General features: G+C 49.8%; 1 protein-coding gene across 3 annotated transcripts in view; it reads right to left on the reverse strand.

Annotated features, from left to right (window-relative positions):
- Positions 1–3196: 3196 nt before the first annotated feature.
- Positions 3197–26449, reverse strand: part of LOC139537809 (clathrin interactor 1-like) — a 50301-nt gene continuing 27048 nt past the window's right edge. For 2 of the 3 annotated variants that reach the window (XM_071339608.1, XM_071339607.1), the window contains exons 3-12: positions 26256–26352; positions 24930–25038; positions 19398–19574; positions 17537–17717; positions 17038–17272; positions 8863–8944; positions 8131–8208; positions 6232–6437; positions 4677–4845; positions 3197–4559 (exon numbers count right to left, since the gene is read on the reverse strand). In XM_071339608.1, coding sequence (XP_071195709.1) covers positions 4210–4559; positions 4677–4845; positions 6232–6437; positions 8131–8208; positions 8863–8944; positions 17038–17272; positions 17537–17717; positions 19398–19574; positions 24930–25038; positions 26256–26352 — 1684 coding nt within the window. In that variant the 3' untranslated portion in view covers positions 3197–4209. The remainder of the gene's footprint in view (positions 4560–4676; positions 4846–6231; positions 6438–8130; positions 8209–8862; positions 8945–17037; positions 17273–17536; positions 17718–19397; positions 19575–24929; positions 25039–26255; positions 26353–26449) is intronic. The other variant, XM_071339610.1, reaches the window with a different exon arrangement.

Below are 26449 nucleotides of genomic sequence, written 5' to 3' on the forward strand. Positions count from 1 at the left end.
CACCTCTAGCACTGAGATGCAGTGCCTTAGACCGCTGAACCAGGGTCTGTAGTGACACCTCTAGCACTGAGATGCAGTGCCTTAGACCGCTGAACCAGGGTCTGTAGTGACACCTCTAGCACTGAGATGCAGTGCCTTAGACCGCTGAACCAGGGTCTGTAGTGACACCTCTAGCACTGAGATGCAGTGCCTTAGACCGCTGAACCAGGGTCTGTAGTGACGCCTCTAGCACTGAGATGCAGTGCCTTAGACCGCTGAACCAGGGTCTGTAGTGACGCCTCTAGCACTGAGATGCAGTGCCTTAGACCGCTGAACCAGGGTCTGTAGTGACGCCTCTAGCACTGAGATGCAGTGCCTTAGACCGCTGAACCAGGGTCTGTAGTGACGCCTCTAGCACTGAGATGCAGTGCCTTAGACCGCTGAACCAGGGTCTGTAGTGACGCCTCTAGCACTGAGATGCAGTGCCTTAGACCGCTGAACCAGGGTCTGTAGTGACGCCTCTAGCACTGAGATGCAGTGCCTTAGACCGCTGAACCAGGGTCTGTAGTGACGCCTCTAGCACTGAGATGCAGTGCCTTAGACCGCTGAACCAGGGTCTGTAGTGACGCCTCTAGCACTGAGATGCAGTGCCTTAGACCGCTGAACCAGGGTCTGTAGTGACGCCTCTAGCACTGAGATGCAGTGCCTTAGACCGCTGAACCAGGGTCTGTAGTGACACCTCTAGCACTGAGATGCAGTGCCTTAGACCGCTGAACCAGGGTCTGTAGTGACACCTCTAGCACTGAGATGCAGTGCCTTAGACCGCTGAACCAGGGTCTGTAGTGACACCTCTAGCACTGAGATGCAGTGCCTTAGACCGCTGAACCAGGGTCTGTAGTGACACCTCTAGCACTGAGATGCAGTGCCTTAGACCGCTGAACCAGGGTCTGTAGTGACACCTCTAGCACTGAGATGCAGTGCCTTAGACCGCTGAACCAGGGTCTGTAGTGACACCTCTAGCACTGAGATGCAGTGCCTTAGACCGCTGAACCAGGGTCTGTAGTGACACCTCTAGCACTGAGATGCAGTGCCTTAGACCGCTGAACCAGGGTCTGTAGTGACACCTCTAGCACTGAGATGCAGTGCCTTAGACCGCTGAACCAGGGTCTGTAGTGACACCTCTAGCACTGAGATGCAGTGCCTTAGACCGCTGCGTCAGTCGGGAGCCCACGGGTACCTTTATAGTGACACAAGCACTCTTTGAAACAACCTTTACATTTGGAGAGAGAGACGAGACAGACACACCCATTGGATCAGCCCTCACAGTGGAGAGAGAGACACGAGACAGAAACACCCGTTGGATCAGCCTTCACAGTGGAGAGAGAGACACGAGACAGACACACCCGTTGGATCAGCCTTCACAGTGGAGAGAGAGACACGAGACAGACACACCCGTTGGATCAGCCTTCACAGTGGAGAGACACGACAGAAACACACGTTGGATCAGCCTTCACAGTGGAGAGAGAGACACAGAAACACCCGTTGGATCAGCCTTCACAGTGGAGAGAGAGACACGAGACAGACACACCCGTTGGATCAGCCTTCACAGTGGAGAGACACGAGACAGACACACCCGTTGGATCAGCCTTCACAGTGGAGAGAGAGACACGAGACAGACACACCCGTTGGATCAGCCTTCACAGTGGAGAGAGAGACACGAGACAGACACACCCGTTGGATCAGCCTTCACAGTGGAGAGAGAGACACGAGACAGACACACCCGTTGGATCAGCCATCACAGTGGGGAGAGTCGTGAGACAGAAACACCCGTTGGATCAGCCTTCACAGTGGAGAGAGACGCGAGCCAGAAACACCCGTTGGATCAGCATTCACAGTTGAGAGAGAGACATGAGACAGAAACACCCGTTGGATCAGCCTTCACAGTTGGGAGAGTCGTGAGACAGAAACACCCGTTGGATCAGCCATCACAGTGGAGAGAGATGAGGGGTGCCACTGGGCAGATCAGAGTGACTCAATCTAGGCCCAATCGCTCTCTCTCCCCCGTTTAAGTGCTAGGCAGGGATGCAGTCTCACTCATCATCATCAGTCAATAGTCTCCTCCCTCCACAGTCCCAATAACCCCCAGTTTCCCCATCACCACCAGGCCTGCCAGACCACTTCTGCTGACCACGCAGTCACACACATCCCCACAATGACCTCACAATACGCCTCATACCTATATCATGCTGTGGCAAACATGGGCTTAATATCCATGAATATACTTAAAATACATGGGCTTAATATCCATGAATATAGCGACGTTTAAAGGACTAGATTGATCAAGGATCTCGATCAAATACTGATTTATTCTTGTGTCAGCCTTCGTGACCACATCCCTCATCAGAGACAAGGTATGGGGTTTACTGTGAGGCACCCTAGAAGGAAGGAGAGGACAGTCTCTGTCTGGGCAACACTGGAACACTGCCACTGTACATGATCCCATTGGGATGGAAAAGCAGGGAGTCCCAAATGGAACCCTGTTACCTTCACGGTGCCCAAATGGAACACCGTTACCTTCACGGTGCCCAAATGGAACCCCGTTACCTTCACGGTGCCCAAATGGAACACCGTTACCTTCACGGTGCCCAAATGGAACCCCGTTACCTTCACGGTGCCCAAATGGAGCCCCGTTACCTTCACGGTGCCCAAATGGAACCCCGTTACCTTCACGGTGCCCAAATGGAACCCCGTTACCTTCACGGTGGCCAAATGGAACCCCGTTACCTTCACGGTGCCCAAATGGAACCCCGTTACCTTCACGGTGCCCAAATGGAGCCCCGTTACCTTCACGGTGGCCAAATGGAACCCCGTTACCTTCACGGTGCCCAAATGGAACCCCGTTACCTTCACGGTGCCCAAATGGAACCCCGTTACCTTCACGGTGGCCAAATGGAACCCCGTTACCTTCACGGTGGCCAAATGGAACCCCGTTACCTTCACGGTGGCCAAATGGAACCCCGTTACCTTCACGGTGCCATTTGGGAAGCAGAACAGAAGCTGCTGCTGCTTGTGGTCACCAGCTTTGTCGTTAACTCATAATATTAACCTTGATTCAGATGGTTAACCCACTACGATGGTAGAAAGTGCAGTTTAAACATACACCAGTAACAGACTGTAGGTTGGAGATATAAATGTTACATGAAAACACAAAAAAATGTAACAGAGGAATTGAATGACTTGGTGGACTTTTGTCCTTAAAGCACATACTTTCCAAGACATCTTTAATAGCGCAATAATACTTTTTGTTTTGCACACCAAAAATATATTTACATATTTTGCCATTCCTGTTCTGAGTCCCGGCATGAAGTATGGTCAATGTGAGGTAATTCCTGAACATTCTTCTGACATGTTTGAAAACAGAGACATGACAACATGAAAGTAGAAAAGGGACACAGTAACACCCTTAACGTGTTTTCTGAAGTATTTATCTGTTGTTGGTAGAAACACCAAGAAAGTATCATGTATATGCTTCCAACCGTATACAACATGTAATGTTAAGCCCTTCCCGCCCAAAAACTAATTCAAACTCTTGATTACACACACACTCTCTGAGTGTACAAAACATGAAGGACACCTGCTCTTTCCATGACAGACTGACCAGCTGAATCCAGGTGAAAACTATGATCCCTTAATGACGTCACTTAAATCCACTTCCATCAGATAGATGAAGGGGAGGAGACAGGTTAAAGAAGGATGTCTTGAGACATGGATTGTGTAAGTGTGCCATTCATAGGGTGTTAAGTGAACAGGGCATAGGAGTTTGTGCCAGGCCCACTGGTTTGTGGCAAGAACTGCAACGCTGCTGGGTATTTTTCATGCTCAACAGTTTCCCGTGTGATCAAGAATGATCCACCATCCAAAGGACATCCAGCCAACTTGACACAACTGTGGGGAAGCATTAGAGTCAACATGGACCAGCATCCCCTGTGGAATGCTTTCCACACCTTGTAGAGTCCATGCCCCGACAAACTGAGGCTGTTCTGAGGGCAAAAGGGAGTGCAAGTCAATATTAGGAAGGTGTTCCTAATGTTTTGTACACTCAGTGTATATAAAGAGAAGGGATTGAAGGGTAACACCATTAGATATTTCTCAAGTAGTCCATGTACGCAGCTTTCCGTTCATAATGGTGTATTCTGAACAAAACTCTTCCACAGAAATCCTTCAGCTCGCTCATTTCCCGAAGTTGCCGAAGTTGGCGAAGGCATCTTGTTTGGGTTGCACCATGGCAGGGTTGACCATGGGCTGCCCTACGCCCATCCCTGGCATACCCAGGGTGCCTGCGGGGGCCACAACCATGTTCACTCCCATAATTCCCTGATTGACAGGCACTCCTCCCATTCGCATGGCGCCCATCCCCATGGTACCCGTTGCCATGGTGGGAGGCATGCCTAGGCCCATGGCACTGGCGGGCATCATGGGGTTGGTGGAAAGTCTGATGGGTGTGGCCTGGATGTTCAGATTCAGACCTCCAAAACTCTGAGTCAGGTTGATGGGCGGCTGGACTCCTGAAAGCAGGGGATCTGAAATGACAAATATGGTGATATTACCGTCAGTTAGACCTTCCTGCAAGGACACATAGAAATTTCAAGTTGAGGGTCAACAGAGAAATAAGTGATGACAGTGAGTTAATAACAGACCTTGCTGTAACATGTTGTTGAGGCTGGGCTTGCAGGTGGTCATCTGCATACCAGGAGACAGGAAGTCCAGGCTGATGTTGACGCTGGGGTCTGACCATGTGGAGGGGAGGCAGGGCGTCTGGAGCTCCATGTGCTGGGGCAATAAGCCCCCTTGCATTGGTCCAAAGTTCTACAACAACCCAAAGAAGAGACAACACAAAAACACAGGCCAGTTTATCACAATCATCTATCCTACAAATCACACTACATGAAAATATGAAAGCCCATAGATGCTACACTACATGACCAAAAGTATGTGGACACCTGCTAGTCCAACATCTCATTCCAAAATCATGGGCATTAATATGGAGTTGGTCCCCCCTTTGCTGCTATAACAGCTTCCACTCTTCTGGGAAGGCTTTCCACTAGATGTTGGAACATTGCTGCGGGGACTTGCTTTCATTTAGCCACAAGAGCATTAGTGAGGTCGGCACTGATGTTAGGAGATTAGGCTTGGCTTGCAGTTGGCGTTCCAATTCATCCCAAAGGTGTTCGATGAGGTTGAGGTCAGGGTGCTGTACAGGCCAGTCAAGTTCTTCCACACCAATCTCGAAAAAACGTTTCTGTATGTACCTTGCTTTGTGCACAGGGGCATTGTCATGCTAGAACAGGAAAGTTTCTCCCCCAAACTGTTGCCACAAAGTTGGAAGCACAGAATTGTCTAGGATGTCATTGTATGCTGTAGCGTTAAGATTCCCCTTCCCTGGAACTAAGGGGCCCGAACCATGAAAAACAGCCCCGGAACATTATTCCTCCTACACCAAACTTTACAGTTGGAACTATGCATTGGGGAAGGTAGCGTTCTCCTGGCCTCCGCCAAACCCAGATCCGTCCGTCGGACTGCCAGATGGTGAAGCGTGATTGATCACACCAGAGAATGCGTTTCCACTGCTCCAGAGTCCAATGGCGGCGAGCTTTACACCACCAGTCGACGCTTGACATTGTGCCTGTTGATCTTAGGCTTGTGTTTGGCTGCTCGGCCATGGAAACCCATTTCATGAAGCACCCGACGAACAGTTATTGTGCTGACGTTGTTTCCAGAGGCAGTTTGGAACTCGGTAGTGAGTGTTACAACCGAGGACAGACGGTCCCGTTCTGTGAGCTTGTGTCGCCTACCAATTCCCGGCTGAGCCGTTGTTGCTCCTAGACATTTACACTTAACAATAACAGTACTTACAGTTGACCGGGGCAGATCTAGCAGGACAGAAACTTGACCAACTGAAAGGTGGCATCCTATGACGGTGCCACGTTGAAAATCACTGAGCTCTTCAGTAAAGCCATTCTACTGCCAATGTTAATATATGGAGTTTGCATGGCTGTGTGCTCGCTTTTATTCACCTGTAGCAACGGTGTGGCTGAAATAGCCGAATCAACCAATTTGAAGGGGTGTCCACATACTTTTGTATATATAGTGTACATCCTTTGTATTCACAACGTAGACCTCTTCCATGATAATGAGGCACTTCCATCTATAACAATGGTTCATGTAGTGAGGAGTCCTGTGAGCCACCCGTACCTGTGATCTGGAGATGGGCAGGCCGGTGTTGGCGACACCCACACTCTGGGTACCACACATGGAGAAGGTCATGCTTTGGGAGGCGCTGAGGGAGGTGTGATTGGAGCCAATCAGGTCAAATAAGTCAGCTGAGGGTGGGGTGGGGGCCGGCGGACTGGAGAACGCATTCCAATCCCCAAACTCACCCTTCCCACTGGACCCTGGCCCTAAGGAGTGAAGATTTCATTATCCATAGTGTTCAGCATTTGCAAAAACTTGAAGAGAAATGAACAAGGCATGAGGCATGTCCCATTTCTTCTGTAAGGGGGAGTTTTTCCACCCTGTCAGGCAGCAGGTGAACAGTGAAGGTAACAGAGATCGACCCAAGGGGAGTACCAGCACACACAGCCCAGTGGGATCAGGACCAGAGGGTACTGCACGGGACCAGAGGGTACTGCACGGGACCACAAACCAGGACCATAGGGTACTGCACGGGACCAGAGGGTACTGCACGGGACCACAAACCAGGACCATAGGGTACTGCACGGGACCAGAGGGTACTGCACGGGACTACAAACCAGGACCAGAGGGTACTGCACGGGACCAGAGGGTACTGCACGGGACCAGAGGGTACTGCACGGGACCACAAACCAGGACCAGAGGGTACTGCACGGGACCAGAGGGTACTGCACAGGACCAGAGGGTACTGCACGGGACCAGAGGGTACTGCACGGGACTACAAACAAGGACCAGAGGGTACTGCACGGGACCAGAGGGTACTGCACGGGACTACAAACCAGGACCAGAGGGTACTGCACAGGACCAGAGGGTACTGCACGGGACCAGAGGCTACTGCACGGGACTACAAACCAGGACCAGAGGGTACTGCACGGGACCAGAGGGTACTGCACGGGACTACAAACCAGGACCAGAGGGTACTGCACGGGACCAGAGGGTACTGCACGGGACTACAAACCAGGACCAGAGGGCACTGCACGGGACCAGAGGGTACTGCACGGGACTACAAACCAGGACCAGAGGGTACTGCACGGGACCAGAGGGTACTGCACGGGACTACAAACCAGGACCAGAGGGTACTGCACGGGACCAGAGGGTACTGCACGGGACCAGAGGGTACTGCACGGGACTACAAACCAGGACCAGAGGGTACTGCACGGGACCAGAGGGTACTGCACGGGACCAGAGGGTACTGCACGGGACTACAAACCAGGACCAGAGGGTACTGCACGGGACCAGAGGGTACTGCACGGGACCAGAGGGTACTGCACGGGACTACAAACCAGGACCAGAGGGTACTGCACGGGACCAGAGGGTACTGCACGGGACCAGAGGGTACTGCACGGGAACACATGCGGACGTGCACACACACATCCAGAGAGGACTCTGACAATAGCAGATAAACTGCCAAAGACTTGTTGCTGGGGCTCTCATTCCCCTCCATCCTTCTCTCTTTTCTCCCATCCATCCATCCATCCATCCATCCATCCATCCATCCATCCATCCATCCATCCACACAGCAGAGGGTGGAGGCTGGGGGACATGAGCTGTGTGAAATGAGAGCTGACGTGTGTCTGTCCTCATAAGGCTCAGCAGGTAGGGCCTCTGGTCTCATCCCAGACACATCAATATTACACCACCTTCACTTCCACAGGACATCACGTGGTCCGCAGCCATAACCCCCTGGGCAGGAGATGGCACGGAGAGGGACGGGAGGCGGGACTCCCCCTAAACACCTCTGTGGCATGGCTGTTCACCTCTTCAGTTTTCCCCTCGCTGCTACCAGGTTTATGAAAACGTTTTCTGCTGGAGTTATTGGGAAGTGGCCTGCCTCAGATTGAAGCTGTAATACAGACAGCAGAGTGTGTTCAGACGATGGAGAGGGGAAGCACTGAGACGTACCGGCTGATGAAGGGAGACTGGCTGAGGCAGCTGGGGAGGAGAAGTCAGCAAAACCACAGAGGAGGTCTGAACTGCCACCTGGATGGTACACACACACACACACACACACACACACACACACACACACACACACACACACACACACACACACACACACACACACACACACACACACACACACACACACACACACACACACACACACACACACACACACACACACACACACACACACACAGTGAGAACAGTATCAGTGGAGGAGATGAGGACGTCGTCTCCCTCCCTCCCTCCCTCCCTCCCTCCCTCCCTCCCTCCCAGTGTATGGCTGAGTGTGAGAGACAGGCCCGAGCTCTTTTGGTTGGAGAAGGCAACGACACGAGGGACCGCAGCAGCTCTCTGTGTGTGTGAACATGCAGCATTTGCTTCCCAGCAAACACTGGCTCAGTCTCAGACAGCTGGCCATGCCATGCTCTTCCTCCCTCTCCTCTCCTCCCCTTCTCCTCTCCTGTTCTCTCCTCCCCTCCCGTTTTCTCCCTACGCTGCCTGGAACACTGGTCTGACATCTTGGCATCTTAGGCCTGCCTGCTCCTTCCCCTCTTGTTCGTGGTGATTCTGTATGGCTTTGAGCCATCTTACTTTAGAGTGCTATCACTTTATATATAGCGACCTCTTCTCAATGTGTGTAGCACTGTGGCTGACTGGCTCATTAGATGAGTGAGTGATAGGTCTCACCTGCTGGTGCAGTCTGACTGGACTCAGAGTCCACCATAAGAAGGTCTGCAAGGCCACAGCTTGAAGACTGGCTAACAGACGTCTGAAGAGGGCACAGAGAATTTAGATAAGGACACTCACACAAGCTGTTCACTTTTAATTTGAGTTGGAATAAAACACGGTGCTACACTTCCTAAAGCTGCCACAAGAGAGCAGCATTAGTCTAGAAACAGTTAGGATTAGGCATCCCAGGAGCTCCTCCTGTTCACTGGTCCTGCTGCCATGTCATTTAGTCTAGATCAGTTTGGATTAGGCATCCCAGGAGCTCCTCCTGTTCACTGGTCCTGCTGCCATCCGTTTCTATCATGTCATTAGACAGTCAGAAGAGATGAAACACAGCTTTCTTCTGTCCCACGGGAGACAGTCTCTAGAAAAACTCAAAGATGAAAATAGATTCCGCCGACAACTCAACAGTGTCTCTATAGGCTTCAAAAGCAGGTTCTGTTGAGTCTACACAGCCTATTGGCCTACATTGACATGCAGGACCACTAGGTCAGAGTGAGATACAGGGAGGTCAGAGTGAGAAACAGGGAGGACAGAGTGAGAAACAGGGAGGTCAGAGTGAGATACAGGGAGGACAGAGTGAGATACAGGGAGGTCAGAGTGAGAAACAGGGAGGACAGAGTGAGAAACAGGGAGGTCAGAGTGAGATACAGGGAGGACAGAGTGAGAAACAGGGAGGTCAGAGTGAGATACAGGGAGGTCAGAGTGAGATACAGGGAGGTCAGAGTGAGATACAGGGAGGTCAGAGTGAGATACAGGGAGGTCAGAGTGAGAAACAGGGAGGACAGAGTGAGAAACAGGGAGGTCAGAGTGAGAAACAGGGAGGACAGAGTGAGAAACAGGGAGGTCAGAGTGAGAAACAGGGAGGTCAGAGTGAGAAACAGGGAGGACAGAGTGAGATACAGGGAGGTCAGAGTGAGAAACAGGGAGGACAGAGTGAGATACAGGGAGGTCAGAGTGAGATACAGGGAGGTCAGAGTGAGATACAGGGAGGTCAGAGTGAGATACAGGGAGGTCAGAGTGAGATACAGGGAGGACAGAGTGAGAAACAGAGAGGACAGAGTGAGAAACAGGGAGGTCAGAGTGAGATACAGGGAGGCCAGAGTGAGATACAGGGAGGCCAGAGTGAGATACAGGGAGGTCAGAGTGAGATACAGGGAGGCCAGAGTGAGAAACAGGGAGGTCAGAGTGAGAAACAGGGAGGTCAGAGTGAGAAACAGGGAGATCAGAGGGAGATACAGGGAGGACAGAGTGAGAAACAGGGAGGACAGAGTGAGATACAGGGAGGCCAGAGTGAGATACAGGGAGGACAGAGTGAGATACAGAGAGGACAGAGGGAGAAACAGGGAGGACAGAGGGAGATACAGGGAGGACAGAGTGAGAAACAGGGAGGACAGAGTGAGATACAGGGAGGCCAGAGTGAGATACAGGGAGGACAGAGTGAGATACAGGGAGGTCAGAGTGAGATACAGAGAGGACAGAGGGAGAAACAGGGAGGCCAGAGTGAGATACAGGGAGGCCAGAGTGAGATACAGGGAGGTCAGAGTGAGATACAGGGAGGTCAGAGTGAGATACAGGGAGGTCAGAGTGAGATACAGGGAGGTCAGAGTGAGATACAGGGAGGTCAGAGTGAGATACAGAGAGGACAGAGTGAGAAACAGAGAGGACAGAGTGAGATACAGGGAGGCCAGAGTGAGAAACAGGGAGGTCAGGGTGAGATACAGGGAGGTCAGGGTGAGATACAGGGAGGACAGAGTGAGAAACAGGGAGGTCAGAGTGAGATACAGGGAGGACAGAGTGAGAAACAGGGAGGACAGAGTGAGATACAGGGAGGCCAGAGTGAGAAACAGGGAGGACAGAGTGAGATACAGGGAGGCCAGAGTGAGAAACAGGGAGGCCAGAGTGAGATACAGGGAGGCCAGAGTGAGATACAGGGAGGTCAGGGTGAGATACAGGGAGGTCAGAGGGAGATACAGGGAGGACAGAGTGAGAAACAGGGAGGACAGAGTGAGATACAGGGAGGCCAGAGTGAGATACAGGGAGGCCAGAGTGAGATACAGGGAGGACAGAGTGAGATACAGGGAGGTCAGAGTGAGATACAGAGAGGACAGAGGGAGAAACAGGGAGGCCAGAGTGAGATACAGGGAGGTCAGAGTGAGATACAGGGAGGTCAGAGTGAGATACAGGGAGGTCAGAGTGAGATACAGGGAGGCCAGAGTGAGATACAGGGAGGCCAGAGTGAGATACAGGGAGGCCAGAGTGAGATACAGGGAGGCCAGAGTGAGATACAGGGAGGTCAGAGTGAGAAACAGGGAGGTCAGAGTGAGATACAGGGAGGACAGAGTGAGATACAGGGAGGTCAGAGTGAGATACAGGGAGGTCAGAGTGAGATACAGGGAGGTCAGAGTGAGATACAGGGAGGACAGAGTGAGATACAGGGAGGTCAGAGTGAGATACAGGGAGGACAGAGTGAGAAACAGAGAGGACAGAGTGAGAAACAGGGAGGTCAGAGTGAGAAACAGGGAGGTCAGAGTGAGATACAGGGAGGTCAGAGTGAGATACAGGGATGTCAGAGTGAGATACAGGGAGGACAGAGTGAGAAACAGAGAGGACAGAGTGAGAAACAGGGAGGTCAGAGTGAGATACAGGGAGGTCAGAGTGAGATACAGGGAGGCCAGAGTGAGATACAGGGAGGTCAGAGTGAGATACAGGGAGGCCAGAGTGAGAAACAGAGAGGTCAGAGTGAGAAACAGGGAGGTCAGAGTGAGAAACAGGGAGATCAGAGGGAGATACAGGGAGGACAGAGTGAGAAACAGGGAGGACAGAGTGAGATACAGGGAGGCCAGAGTGAGATACAGGGAGGTCAGAGTGAGATACAGAGAGGACAGAGGGAGAAACAGGGAGGTCAGAGTGAGATACAGGGAGGTCAGAGTGAGATACAGGGAGGTCAGAGTGAGATACAGGGAGGTCAGAGTGAGATACAGGGAGGTCAGAGTGAGATACAGGGAGGTCAGAGTGAGAAACAGGGAGGTCAGAGTGAGATACAGGGAGGACAGAGTGAGATACAGGGAGGTCAGAGTGAGATACAGGGAGGTCAGAGTGAGATACAGGGAGGTCAGAGTGAGATACAGGGAGGTCAGAGTGAGATACAGGGAGGTCAGAGTGAGATACAGGGAGGACAGAGTGAGAAACAGGGAGGTCAGAGTGAGATACAGGGAGGTCAGAGTGAGATACAGGGAGGTCAGAGTGAGAAACAGAGAGGACAGAGTGAGAAACAGAGAGGACAGAGGGAGAAACAGGGAGAAACAGGGAGGTCAGAGTGAGATACAGGGAGGTCAGAGTGAGAAACAGGGAGGTCAGAGTGAGAAACAGGGAGGCCAGAGTGAGATACAGGGAGGTCAGAGTGAGATACAGGGAGGTCAGAGTGAGAAACAGAGAGGACAGAGGGAGAAACAGGGAGGTCGGAGTGAGATACAGGGAGGTCAGAGTGAGAAACAGGGAGGCCAGAGTGAGATACAGGGAGGTCAGAGTGAGATACAGGGAGGTCAGAGTGAGATACAGGGAGGTCAGAGTGAGAAACAGGGAGGCCAGAGTGAGATACAGGGATGTCAGAGTGAGAAACAGGGAGGTCAAAGTGAGATACAGGGAGGCCAGAGTGAGATACAGGGAGGTCAGAGTGAGATACAGGGAGGTCAGAGTGAGAAACAGGGAGGTCAGAGTGAGATACAGGGAGGACAGAGTGAGATACAGGGAGGTCAGAGTGAGATACAGGGAGGTCAGAGTGAGATACAGGGAGGTCAGAGTGAGATACAGGGAGGTCAGAGTGAGATACAGGGAGGTCAGAGTGAGATACAGGGAGGACAGAGTGAGAAACAGGGAGGTCAGAGTGAGATACAGGGAGGTCAGAGTGAGATACAGGGAGGACAGAGTGAGAAACAGAGAGGACAGAGTGAGAAACAGGGAGGTCAGAGGGAGAAACAGAGAGGACAGAGGGAGAAACAGGGAGGTCAGAGTGAGATACAGGGAGGTCAGAGTGAGAAACAGGGAGGCCAGAGTGAGAAACAGGGAGGCCAGAGTGAGATACAGGGAGGTCAGAGTGAGATACAGGGAGGTCAGAGTGAGAAACAGAGAGGACAGAGGGAGAAACAGGGAGGTCAGAGTTAGATACAGGGAGGTCAGAGTGAGAAACAGGGAGGCCAGAGTGAGATACAGGGAGGTCAGAGTGAGATACAGGGAGGTCAGAGTGAGATACAGGGAGGTCAGAGTGAGAAACAGGGAGGCCAGAGTGAGATACAGGGATGTCAGAGTGAGAAACAGGGAGGTCAAAGTGAGATACAGGGAGGCCAGAGTGAGATACAGGGAGGCCAGAGTGAGATACAGGGAGGACAGAGTGAGAAACAGGGAGGACAGGGTGAGATACAGGGAGGTCAGGGTGAGATACAGGGAGGTCAGGGTGAGATACAGGGAGGTCAGGGTGAGATACAGGGAGGTCAGAGTGAGATACAGGGAGGACAGAGTGAGAAACAGGGAGGACAGAGTGAGATACAGGGAGGCCAGAGTGAGATACAGGGAGGACAGAGTGAGATACAGAGAGGACAGAGGGAGAAACAGGGAGGACAGAGGGAGATACAGGGAGGACAGAGTGAGAAACAGGGAGGACAGAGTGAGATACAGGGAGGCCAGAGTGAGATACAGGGAGGACAGAGTGAGAAACAGGGAGGTCAGAGTGAGATACAGGGAGGTCAGAGTGAGATACAGGGAGGTCAGAGTGAGATACAGGGAGGCCAGAGTGAGATACAGGGAGGTCAGAGTGAGATACAGGGAGGCCAGAGTGAGAAACAGGGAGGTCAGAGTGAGAAACAGGGAGGTCAGAGTGAGAAACAGGGAGATCAGAGGGAGATACAGGGAGGACAGAGTGAGAAACAGGGAGGACAGAGTGAGATACAGGGAGGACAGAGTGAGATACAGAGAGGACAGAGGGAGAAACAGGGAGGACAGAGGGAGATACAGGGAGGACAGAGTGAGAAACAGGGAGGACAGAGTGAGATACAGGGAGGCCAGAGTGAGATACAGGGAGGCCAGAGTGAGATACAGGGAGGTCAGAGTGAGATACAGAGAGGACAGAGGGAGAAACAGGGAGGCCAGAGTGAGATACAGGGAGGCCAGAGTGAGATACAGGGAGGCCAGAGTGAGATACAGGGAGGTCAGAGTGAGATACAGGGAGGTCAGAGTGAGATACAGGGAGGTCAGAGTGAGATACAGGGAGGACAGAGTGAGAAACAGAGAGGACAGAGTGAGATACAGGGAGGCCAGAGTGAGAAACAGGGAGGTCAGGGTGAGATACAGGGAGGTCAGGGTGAGATACAGGGAGGACAGAGTGAGAAACAGGGAGGTCAGAGTGAGATACAGGGAGGACAGAGTGAGAAACAGGGAGGACAGAGTGAGATACAGGGAGGCCAGAGTGAGAAACAGGGAGGACAGAGTGAGATACAGGGAGGCCAGAGTGAGAAACAGGGAGGCCAGAGTGAGATACAGGGAGGCCAGAGTGAGATACAGGGAGGTCAGGGTGAGATATAGGGGGGTCAGAGGGAGATACAGGGAGGACAGAGTGAGAAACAGGGAGGCCAGAGTGAGATACAGGGAGGCCAGAGTGAGATACAGGGAGGTCAGAATGAGATACAGAGAGGACAGAGGGAGAAACAGGGAGGCCAGAGTGAGATACAGGGAGGTCAGAGTGAGATACAGGGAGGTCAGAGTGAGATACAGGGAGGTCAGAGTGAGATACAGGGAGGTCAGAGTGAGATACAGGGAGGTCAGAGTGAGATACAGGGAGGTCAGAGTGAGATACAGGGAGGACAGAGTGAGAAACAGGGAGGTCAGAGTGAGATACAGGGAGGTCAGAGTGAGATACAGGGAGGACAGAGTGAGAAACAGAGAGGACAGAGTGAGAAACAGGGAGGTCAGAGGGAGAAACAGAGAGGACAGAGGGAGAAACAGGGAGGTCAGAGTGAGATACAGGGAGGTCAGAGTGAGAAACAGGGAGGCCAGAGTGAGAAACAGGGAGGCCAGAGTGAGATACAGGGAGGTCAGAGTGAGATACAGGGAGGTCAGAGTGAGAAACAGAGAGGACAGAGGGAGATACAGGGAGGTCAGAGTGAGATACAGGGAGGTCAGAGTGAGAAACAGGGAGGCCAGAGTGAGATACAGGGAGGTCAGAGTGAGAAACAGAGAGGACAGAGGGAGAAACAGGGAGGCCAGAGTGAGATACCGGGAGGCCAGAGTGAGATACCGGGAGGTCAGAGTGAGATACAGGGAGGTCAGAGTGAGATACAGGGAGGTCAGAGTGAGAAACAGAGAGGACAGAGGGAGATACAGGGAGGACAGAGTGAGATACAGGGAGGTCAGCGTGAGATACAGGGAGGTCAGAGTGAGATACAGGGAGGCCAGAGTGAGAAACAGGGAGGCCAGAGTGAGAAACAGGGAGGCCAGAGTGAGATACAGGGAGGACAGAGTGAGATACAGGGAGGTCAGAGTGAGATACAGGGAGGTCAGAGTGAGATACAGGGAGGTCAGAGTGAGAAACAGGGAGGACAGAGTGAGATACAGGGAGGACAGAGTGAGATACAGGGAGGTCAGCGTGAGATACAGGGAGGTCAGAGTGAGAAACAGGGAGGGCAGAGTGAGATACAGGGAGGTCAGAGTGAGATACAGGGAGGTCAGAGTGAGAAACAGGGAGGACAGAGTGAGATACAGGGAGGTCAGAGTGAGAAACAGGGAGGCCAGAGTGAGAAACAGGGAGGCCAGAGTGAGATACAGGGAGGTCAGAGTGAGATACAGGGAGGACAGAGTGAGATACAGGGAGGACAGAGTGAGATACAGGGAGGCCAGAGTGAGAAACAGGGAGGTCAGAGTGAGAAACAGGGAGGTCAGAGTGAGATACAGGGAGGACAGAGTGAGATACAGGGAGGACAGAGTGAGATACAGGGAGGACAGAGTGAGATACAGGGAGGACAGAGTGAGATACAGGGAGGTCAGAGTGAGAAACAGAGAGGACAGAGGGAGAAACAGGGAGGCCAGAGTGAGATACCGGGAGGTCAGAGTGAGATACCGGGAGGTCAGAGTGAGATACAGGGAGGTCAGAGTGAGAAACAGAGAGGACAGAGGGAGAAACAGGGAGGCCAGAGTGAGATACAGGGAGGTCAGAGTGAGATACAGGGAGGACAGAGTGAGAAACAGGGAGGACAGGGTGAGATACAGGGAGGTCAGGGTGAGATACAGGGAGGTCAGGGTGAGATACAGGGAGGTCAGGGTGAGATACAGGGAGGTCAGAGTGAGATACAGGGAGGTCAGAGTGAGATACAGGGAGGACAGAGTGAGAAACAGGGAGGCCAGAGTGAGAAACAGGGAGGCCAGAGTGAGATACAGGGAGGTCAGAGTGAGATACAGGGAGGACAGAGTGAGATACAGGGAGGTCAGAGTGAGATACAGGGAGGTCAGAGTGAGATACAGGGAGGTCAGAGTGAGAAACAGGGAGGACAGAGTGAGAAACAGGGAGGACAGAGTGAGATACAGGGAGGACAGAGTGAGATACAGGGAGGTCAGAGTGAGATACAGGGAGGTCAGAGTGAGATACAGGGAGGTCAGAGTGAGAAACAGGGAGTACAGAGTGAGATACAGGGAGGTCAGAGTGAGAAACAGGGAGGCCAGAGTGAGAAACAGGGAGGCCAGAGTGAGATACAGGGAGGTCAGAGTGAGATACAGGGAGGTCAGAGTGAGATACAGGGAGGACAGAGTGAGAAACAGGGAGGACAGAGTGAGAAACAGGGAGGTCAGAGTGAGATACAGGGAGGACAGAGTGAGAAACAGGGAGGACAGAGTGAGAAACAGGGAGGTCAGAGTGAGATACAGGGAGGTCAGAGTGAGATACAGGGAGGACAGAGTGAGAAACAGGGAGGACAGGGTGAGATACAGGGAGGTCAGAGTGAGAAACAGGGAGGTCAGAGTGAGATACAGGGAGGACAGAGTGAGAAACAGGGAGGACAGAGTGAGAAACAGAGAGGACAGAGTGAGATACAGGGAGGTCAGAGTGAGAAACAGGGAGGTCAGAGTGAGATACAGGGAGGACAGAGGTACCTTTACGTTGTCTGCGTCCAGCCTGCCCCTTTCCCCTGTGTAGTGTGCAGCGGCCCCCAGGTCCACGGTTTTGGAGCGGATGCCGGCCCGTCTGCGTGTGGTGGTAGTCTCCGTTGCATGGCTGATCTGGATGCTCGTGGTCGTAACAGTCTCCTCCTCGTCTCTGAACTCCGACAGCTTCCCCGACCCCGACACCGGCCGGCCGTTCCGCGATACCCTGTCCTCCTCGTTGTCACTGGGGGGGAGAAAGGGAACAACACACACATGAAAGAAATGCTCATTAAACAGATGTATTGACTTAAGCCAGCGTTTCCAAAACTCGGTCCCGGGGACCCCAGGGGGTCCACGTTTAGTTTTTTTTGTGCGAGCACTACTCCACTGATTCAGACAATCAAAGCCTGATGAGTTGATCATTTGAATCAGCTGTGTAGATCCCTGGGGTCGCCGGGACACGTTCAGCATTACATCTCCTTTTGCCCTTAAATACAGTCAGGAATACCTGGTTCTGTCGGGCGAGTCATCCCTCTCATTCTTGCGGAACTTGTTGATAGTGTCGTCGATGGTGCTGCCGATCTTGTCGCTGATTTCTCCCAGCTTCTCACTGAAGGGGAAGGCTCCTTTGCTCTTGTCCCAGTCCTCATCCCACTTCCCCTTGGGCTCAGAGTCAAACATTTCCCCCGCTGAGGGGGAGGAGAGGGGCAGAGAGGGGGGAAACAGGGTTACAGGTTTATGCTGAAAAATCAAGTGTGGTTTGGTAACATTAACGTGTCCTGTAGCTATGCAGAGTGAGCCTCACTTCACTAACACAATGAGCGCCGTTGTGGGAATGCACTGCATCTATCTGGAACGCCAATTAAGATGTGCAACAGATAATTGGTTATTCTGCATTGAAAATGGATGGGCCCATTGCCAACACAAGCACTGCACAGCTACAGTATGTCTGCTGAAACAGAGCATCTCTATGTGAATGTCTCCATCGCAGTGTTATTTTTGATCCTGTGCGACAAAAATAATTCCCCCCCTGCCACATCATTAATTGACAAATGGGAACTCTGGTTTAACTAATGAAGTGGGAAATCACAGCAGCAAATCAAAGGGTGGAATCAATGGCGCATGAAAATAAAGCCTGTCAGTCAGTTGTCTCCAACCGAATCCTAATGAAATGGCAAGGGACTCGCCCTTGATTAGATATCGGAATAGCAGATCAGAAAGCAGCGAATCAAAAACAGATATGGGGAAGATATATTCTGTTACATCGTGAGGGTGTTGAGGTTTCTCTCGTACAAACATGATCAGAAATCTCACTGATGAAGATGTGAGAAGACATTATTTGCCCCGGATTGAAAATCGCTCGAATCAAAAGATCAGTGATGAGGAGGAGGAGGCAGCGTGAGAGGAGGGAGGAAGAGGTCTGTGGGGAATAGAGGAAGGCAAAGAGGAGAGATATTCTGGAAGCATTCTGAGACTGCAGACAGAGACCTGCAACAAGACTCACAGTAACAGGGACTAGAGGTAAATTACAGTGACAAGAGGTAAATTACAGTGACTAGAGGTACAGTGACTAGAGGTAAATTACTGTAACAAGGACTAGAGGTAAATGACAGGGACTAGAGATTAATTTACCTCTAATCCCTGTCATTTACCTCTAGTCCCTGTAATTTACCTCTAGTCCCTGTTACTGTGAGTCTTGTTGCAGGTCTCTGTCTGCAGTCTCAGAATGCTTCCAGAATATCGCTCCTCTATGCCTTCCTCTATTCCCCACAGACCTCTTCCTCCCTCCTCTCACGCTGCCTCCTCCTCCTCATCACTGATCTTTTGATTCGAGCGATTGTTAATCCGGGGCAAATCATGTTTCAATGAACCTCTAGTCCCTGTCATTTACCTCTAGTCCGTGTTACTGTAATTTACCTATATTCCCTGTAATTTCAGTAACAGGGACTAGAGGTAAATTACAGTAACATGGACTAGAGGTAAATTACAGTAACAGGGACTAGAGGTAAATTACAGGTACTAGAGGTACATTACAGGGACTAGAGGTACATCACAGGGACTAGAGGTACATTACAGGGACTAGAGGTGCATTACAGTGACAGTGACTAGAGGTACATTACAGTGACAGTGACTAGAGGTACATTACAGTGACAGTGACTAGAGGTAAATGACAGTGACAGGGACTAGAGGTACATTATAGTGACAAGGACTAGAGGTACATTACAGTGACAGTGACTAGAGGTAAATGACAGTGACAGTGACAGGGACTAGAGGTAAATTACAGATTTGTGAGTGCATGGAAATGAGAGACCATACCACATTCTCAACAGAGCATCACAGATAATCTGCTCCCGTGTGGTGACACTTACAGCTGGTCTTGTTGAATCCTCCTCCTCCAGTGCTGTCTGAGGACACGCCGATATACTTGTCCTTGTTTTTCTTGGCCTTCTTCCTCTCCTCCCGGAGCCGGTCGTCATCCTGAACAAACTCCACCATCTCCTTCACCTTCTGACGCACGTTGACGCCCTGGTCCTTCCCATTCTCATCTGGCGATGGGAGGGGGAACACAACACGATCGGACACTTTAATACACTGGCATTCACCAAATTAAAAAAGTGTGGAAATCATTTCACTTTTGGCTTCCCACATTATACCATGGTGGGGGTCATTTGAATTGAAAACTGACAATAGAATCAACACCATCCATAAACCTGACCTCTCGTTCGCCATAGTGACAGGGTTAGGCAGTTAAAGGGGAAGTCAACACTGAAGAAAATAAAGTGATGTTTGTTTTGGCTGAGAGAGAGAGAGAGAATGAGAACGAGAAAGAGCGAGAGAGAATGAGAGCAAGAGAGCGAGTGAGAGCGAGCAAGAGAGAATGAGAGAGCGAGAGAGTGAGAGAATGAGAGCAAGAGAGCGAGTGAGAGCGAGCAAGAGAGAATGAGAGAGCGAGAGAGAATGAGAGAGCGAGAAAAAGAACAGAACAGTGCAGTGCAGCTCCAGGCCAAAGCAGCTTTGGATGAGGGTCTGGTAGAGCTTGGGACCAGGCCTTTATGAAGCTTCTTCAGGAGGAGGAACAAAGGCACCATTGTTTTAATGCCACAACAGGCCTGTCCTGGAGACAGTATTTGTCTCAGTGGGGACTTTATGTAACAGAGCCTAGTGAGTGCTCATGCCATGCACCAAATGCTAATTCTTGAGAGCGAAGCATGAAAAAAGATTAACATAGACCTACAGTAAATCTGTTAGCCCCTTACTCAAATATTTAAGGATTACCCCTTTTTTTCTCTCAATTTTCGCCTAAAATGACATTCCCAAATCTAACTGCCTGTAGCTCAGGCCCTGAAGCAAGGATATGCATATTCTTGGTACCATTTGAAAGGAAACACTTTGAAGTTCGTGGAAATGTGAAAGGAATGTAGTAAAATATAACACAATAGATCTGGTAAAAGTTAATACAAAGAAAAAAACAACTGTTCTTTTGTGGGGTTTTTTTGTACCATCATCTTTGAAATGCAAGAGAAGGTCCATAATGTATTATTCCAGCCCAGGTACAATTCTGAGTTTGGCCACTAGATGGCATCAGTGTATGTGCAAGGTTTTAGACTGATCCAATGAACCATTGTATTTTTGTTCAAAATGTTGTATCAAGACTGCCCAAATGTGCCTAATTTGTTTATTAATAACTTTATGTTCAAAATTGTGCACTCTCCTCAAACAATAGCATGGTATTCTTTCACTGTAATAGCTACTGTACATTGGACAGTGCAGTTAGATTAACAAGAATGTAAGCTTTCTGCCAATATCAGATATGTCTATGTCCTGGAAATTGTTCTTGTTACTTACAACCTCATGCTAATCGCATTAGCCTACGTTAGCTCAACCGTCCTGTGGAAGGGACACCAACCCCGAAGTTAAATGCCATTATCCTAAATTAATTTCCATGTAACATTTGAAATGGTATTGGATTACGAATAAAATAATATAAAACACAATGCTTGAAACAGAGTTGTGAATTTCTCGAATCCAGAGTGACTTACAGTAGTGAGTGGATACATTTTTTTTCTTTAACTTGTCCGCAGTGGCACGAACCTGAGGGAGGCGCCAACCCGGACAGGAAGATCACGTCAGTGACTCAACCCACTCAAGTGACGCACCCCTCCTAGGGATGGCATGGAAGAGCACCAGTAAGCCAGTGACTCAGCCCCCGTAATAGGGTTAGAGGCAGAGAATCCCAGTGGAGAGAGTGGAACCGGCCAGGCAGAGACAGCAAGGGCGGTTCGTCGCTCCAGTGCCTTTCCGCTCACCTTCACATCCCTGGGCCAGACTACACTCAATCATAGGACCTACTGAAGAGATGAGTCTTCTATAAAGACTTAATGGTCGAGACCGAGTCTGCGTCTCTCACATGGATAGGCAGACCATGGAGCTCTATAGGAGAAAGCCCTGCCTCCATCTGTTTGCTTAAAAATTCTAGGGACAGTAAGGAGGCCTGCATCTTGTGACCGTAGCGTATGCGTAGGTATGTACGGCAGGACCAAATCGGACAGATAGGTAGGAGCAAGCCAATGTAATGATTTGTAGGTTAGCAGTAAAACCTTGAAATCAGCCCTAGCCTTAACAGGAAGCCAGTGGAGAGGCTAGCATTGGAGTAATATGATCACATTTTTTGGATCTAGTAAAGATTTTAGCAGCCGTGTTTAGCACTAACTGAAGTTTATTTAGTGCTTTATCCGGGTAGCTGAAAAGTAGAGCATTGCAGTAGTCTAATCTAGAAGTGACAAAAGCATGGATGAAAAAAGCTGTCCTTGAAATATTCTTGATATGTTCGTCAAAAGAGAGATCAGGGTCCAAAGTAACGCCGAGGTCCTTCAGTTTTATTTGAGATGACTGTACAACCATCAAGATTGTCAGATCCAACAGAAGATCTCTTTGTTTAAAAGTAAAAAACTTGCCGCCATCCACTTCCTTATGTCTGAAACACAGGCTTCCAGGGAGGGCAATTTTGGGGCTTCACCATGTCTCATCGAAAGGTACAGCTGTGTATCGTCTGCATAGCAGTGAAAGTTAACATTATTTTTCTGAATGACATCCCCAAGAGGTAAAATATATAGTGAAAACAATAGTGGTCCTAAAACGGAACCTTGAGGAACACCCGACATTTACAGTTGATTTGTCAGAAGACAAACCATCCACAGAGACAAACTGATAAGACAGATCAGATCAAAATCAGGCCAGAACTTCTCCGTGTAGTCCAATTTGGGTTTCCAATCTCTCCAAAAGAATGTGGTAATCGATGGTATCAAAAGCAGCCCCTCCGGGATTTCACTTTTTTTTTGTGTGATTTCTGCGGCCAAAAATGCTCTCAAAAAACCAATAGATTCAGAGCTGATCAATCACTTTCAGTTTGAGGATCGATATTTCTTTCTAATAAGTTGTCTTCAAAATTCTTGAGATTGTGATTTTTTTTCTGAAAGGGTCGTAAGATAAAGAACAGAACACGTAAAAATAGTTGTGGTTGATTATTCCATTTTTTTTTTATCCAGAAAAATTGTGCTTTCGTGATCCGTATTAAGTTTTAAAGAGAGTTTATAAACGGCAAAACTGGCAAATTGCACGCTTTGAGCAGCGCTCTCCATAGACAGACTGGGGAGAGCAGTGTGTCGACCACCCTACTAAAGCCAAGGTTAGCGGAGTAAAAGTTTGAGTAAAACGCCACTCACCTTGATTCTTTCAGCGCTTGCCACAGTCTTCCCTGCTACCACTTCAGTCATGGTGATCTGCCGCTGCTATGGGAACTGTTCTGACATTCTCATATGCTTTGTTGATTCGAAGTGACTGTTGATTGTCGACCCTCTCTAGTTTCCAAAAACACTTGGAAATTGTTTTGTTATTTTTGTCGGCAATTGAGATTGATTTATGTTCATTGTACTGCCTGGAGGGACTGACTAAGGTCTAGGAGCACGAGGACAAATGCAGAGCCTTGGTCTGATGCCATTAAAATGTAATTTACCACCTTTACGAGTGCAGTCTCAGTGCTATGATGGGGTCTAAAACCAGACTGAAGCGTTTCATATACATTGTCTTCAGGAAGGCAGTGAGTTGCTGAGCAACAGCTTTTTCAAAAAAAATTGAGGAGAGGAATGGGTGATTCGATATAGGCCAATAGTTTTTAAAATATTTTCTGGGTCAAGGTTAGGCTTTTTCAAGAGATGCTTTATTACTGCCACTTAGTGAGTTTGGTACACATCCGGTGGATAGAGAACCATTTATTATGTTCAACATAGGAGGGCCAAGCACAGGAAGCAGCTCTTTCAGTAGTTTAGTTGGAATAGGGTCCAGTATACAGCTTGAAGGTTTAGAGGCCAAGACTATGTTCATCAATGTGTCAAGAGATATAGTATTAAGAAAACTTGAGTGTCTCCCTTGATCCTAGGTTTGCAGTGTTGTGCAGACTCAGGACAACGGAGCTTTGGAGAAATACGCAGATTTAAAAAGGAGTCCTTCATTTGCTTTCTAATGATCATGATCTTTTCGTCAAAGAAGTTCATGAATTTATCACTGCTGAAGTGAAAGCCATCCTCTCTTGGGGAATGCTGTTTTTTAGTTAGCTTTTTTTGGATTGTTCTTATTATCCTCAATTAAGTTGAAAAAATAGGATGATCGAGCAGCAGTGAGGGCTCTTTGATACTGTACGGTACTATCTATCCAAGCTAGTCGGAAGACTTTGTTTGGTGTAGCGCCATTTCCGTCCCAATTTTCTGGAAGCTTGCTTCAGGGCTCTGGTATTTTCTGTATACCAGGGAGCTAGTTTCTTATTACAAATGTTTTTTGTTTTTAGGGGTGCGACTGCATCTAGGGTATTACGCAAGGTTAAATTTAGTTACCCAGTTAGGTGGTTAACTGATTTTTGTACTCTGACATCCTTGGGTAGGTGGAGGGAGTTTGGAAGGGCACCTAGTAACCTTTGGGTTGTCTGAGAATTTATAGCACGGTTACCTGTCCCTTTAATGTACCTAAACTTTATCTGACCTTAGTGTGTCTCTCTAGACAGACTTGTCTGGCCTGTAGATCAGCCTAGACACTTAACTGACATTACTAGGTGACTGGTCTGACCAAACAATGCACTTTCAGTCATTCAGTCACTCACTGGAACTCTGTACATAACAAGAGGATTCTCTGATGGTCAGTGACTTGGCGTTGTAAAACAAACTGTGGTACGCTCTGACATTCACAACACGTAGAACGTTCCACTGCAACACTAAGCGGAACCAAAACGGTTGAAGCAACATGCGCCTCCAAAACAGCCCTTCCCTGAGCATATTAAAAGTGATGGTGATGCGATCTCATTCCTCAGCTTTTTCAAAAACTACCAAAAATAAGAGAGGAACCAAGTCGTCCATGTTTGGAACATACATTTTCAGAGTTTCTCACATTCCTGTGATGCCATTAGGCTCCAAAGCATGTGTTGTTGTACCACTGAAAACAGATGCAGGCTCGGCCACACAAAACATGTACAAAAACCATCCAAGGTTTTCACCTCTGTCATAGCAAATCACAAATGCATACAGTTAGTATCCAAGGAGCCACTCAAGTTGATCATTTACATACTCTTAACTTGTGCACATTACATATGTACATATATACCAGGTTGAAAACCAGAACATGACTTGCATCTGACTGACTCTTCAGTACTCCAGCTGTGGCCATGGAAACTTCCTCACTAATGAATACTCCTGGGTGTTCCATCTGAAACCAAGAGCCTCATCACTGAGGACATCCTGATTGGTGTAGAAGAGAGGCGTGGGGATGGTTATGGAATGAATACCCAGGCTTAGAGTTCACACTGCTCTTGGTCTTTCAGTGCTGCTGTGTAGCGCCAGCCCCAAATGATTGCTTACCAACAAAATGGTAGTTTTCTAAGGAGCGAAGGTCGTAGATGTGTTCCCTCGCGCTGGTGACAACTCGCTCCGATCCGTTCCTGATGAGATATGCCAATAGTAGTAAGGCCTGGAGGAGAGGAGCATCTGTTAGAGACAACATGGCACTAGGCTTCCTCACCACAGGCAACATGACACTAGGCTTCCTCACCACAGGCAACATGACACTAGGCTTCCTCACCACAGGCAACATGACACTAGGCTTCCTCACCACAGGCAACATGACACTAGGCTTCCTCACCACAGGCAACATGACACTAGGCTTCCTCTTCACAGGCAACATGACACTAGGCTTCCTCACCACAGGCAACATGACACTAGGCTTCCTCACCACAGGCAACATGACACTAGGCTTCCTCACCACAGGCAACATGGCACTAGGCTTCCTCACCACAGGCAACATGACACTAGGCTTCCTCTCCACAGGCAACATGTCACTAGGCTTCCTCTCCACAGGCAACATGACACTAGGCTCCCTCCTCACAGGCAACATGACACTAGGCTTCCTCACCACAGGCAACATGGCACTAGGCTTCCTCACCACAGGCAACATGACACTAGGCTTCCTCACCACAGGCAACATGACACTAGGCTTCCTCTCCACAGGCAACATGGCACCAGGCTTCCTCACAACAGGCAACATGACACTAGGCTTCCTCAGCACAGGCAACATGACACTAGGCTTCCTCACCACAGGCAACATGACACTAGGCTTCCTCACCACAGGCAACATGACACTAGGCTTCCTCTCCACAGGCAACCTGACACTATGCTTCCTCACCACAGGCAACATGACACTAGGCTTCCTCAGCACAGGCAACATGACACTAGGCTTCCTCACCACAGGCAACATGACACTAGGCTTCCTCACCACAGGCAACATGACACTAGGCTTCCTCTCCACAGGCAACATGACACTAGGCTTCCTCAGCACAGGCAACCTGACACTATGCTTCCTCACCACAGGCAACATGACACTAGGCTTCCTCTCCACAGGCAACCTGACACTATGCTTCCTCACCACAGGCAACCTGACACTATGCTTCCTCACCACAGGCAACATGACACTAGGCTTCCTCTCCACAGGCAACATGACACTAGGCTTCCTCTCCACAGGCAACATGACACTAGGCTTCCTCACCACAGGCAACCTGACACTATGCTTCCTCACCACAGGCAACATGACACTAGGCTTCCTCACCACAGGCAACCTGACACTATGCTTCCTCACCACAGGCAACATGATCATATGACTGAAACATAAGCAGTGGAACAGAGACTCGGCACCTTGTAAACTCTTCTCCAGTTCTTCTTATTGTCCTTCAGCATTCTGGTCCACAGCATGTTCATGACCTCAGGGAACTGCTCGAACATGAACGTGGATCTGAGAGGAACATCAGAAATATGGATGGGATTAGGGAGTACCTGTAAAGCCACAACTGCTAGGCCAGTTATGCAAATGTGATTGGACTGAGCGTTGT

Source organism: Salvelinus alpinus, chromosome 13 (genome assembly GCF_045679555.1).
Source record: "Salvelinus alpinus chromosome 13, SLU_Salpinus.1, whole genome shotgun sequence".
NCBI lineage: Eukaryota > Metazoa > Chordata > Actinopteri > Salmoniformes > Salmonidae > Salvelinus > Salvelinus alpinus.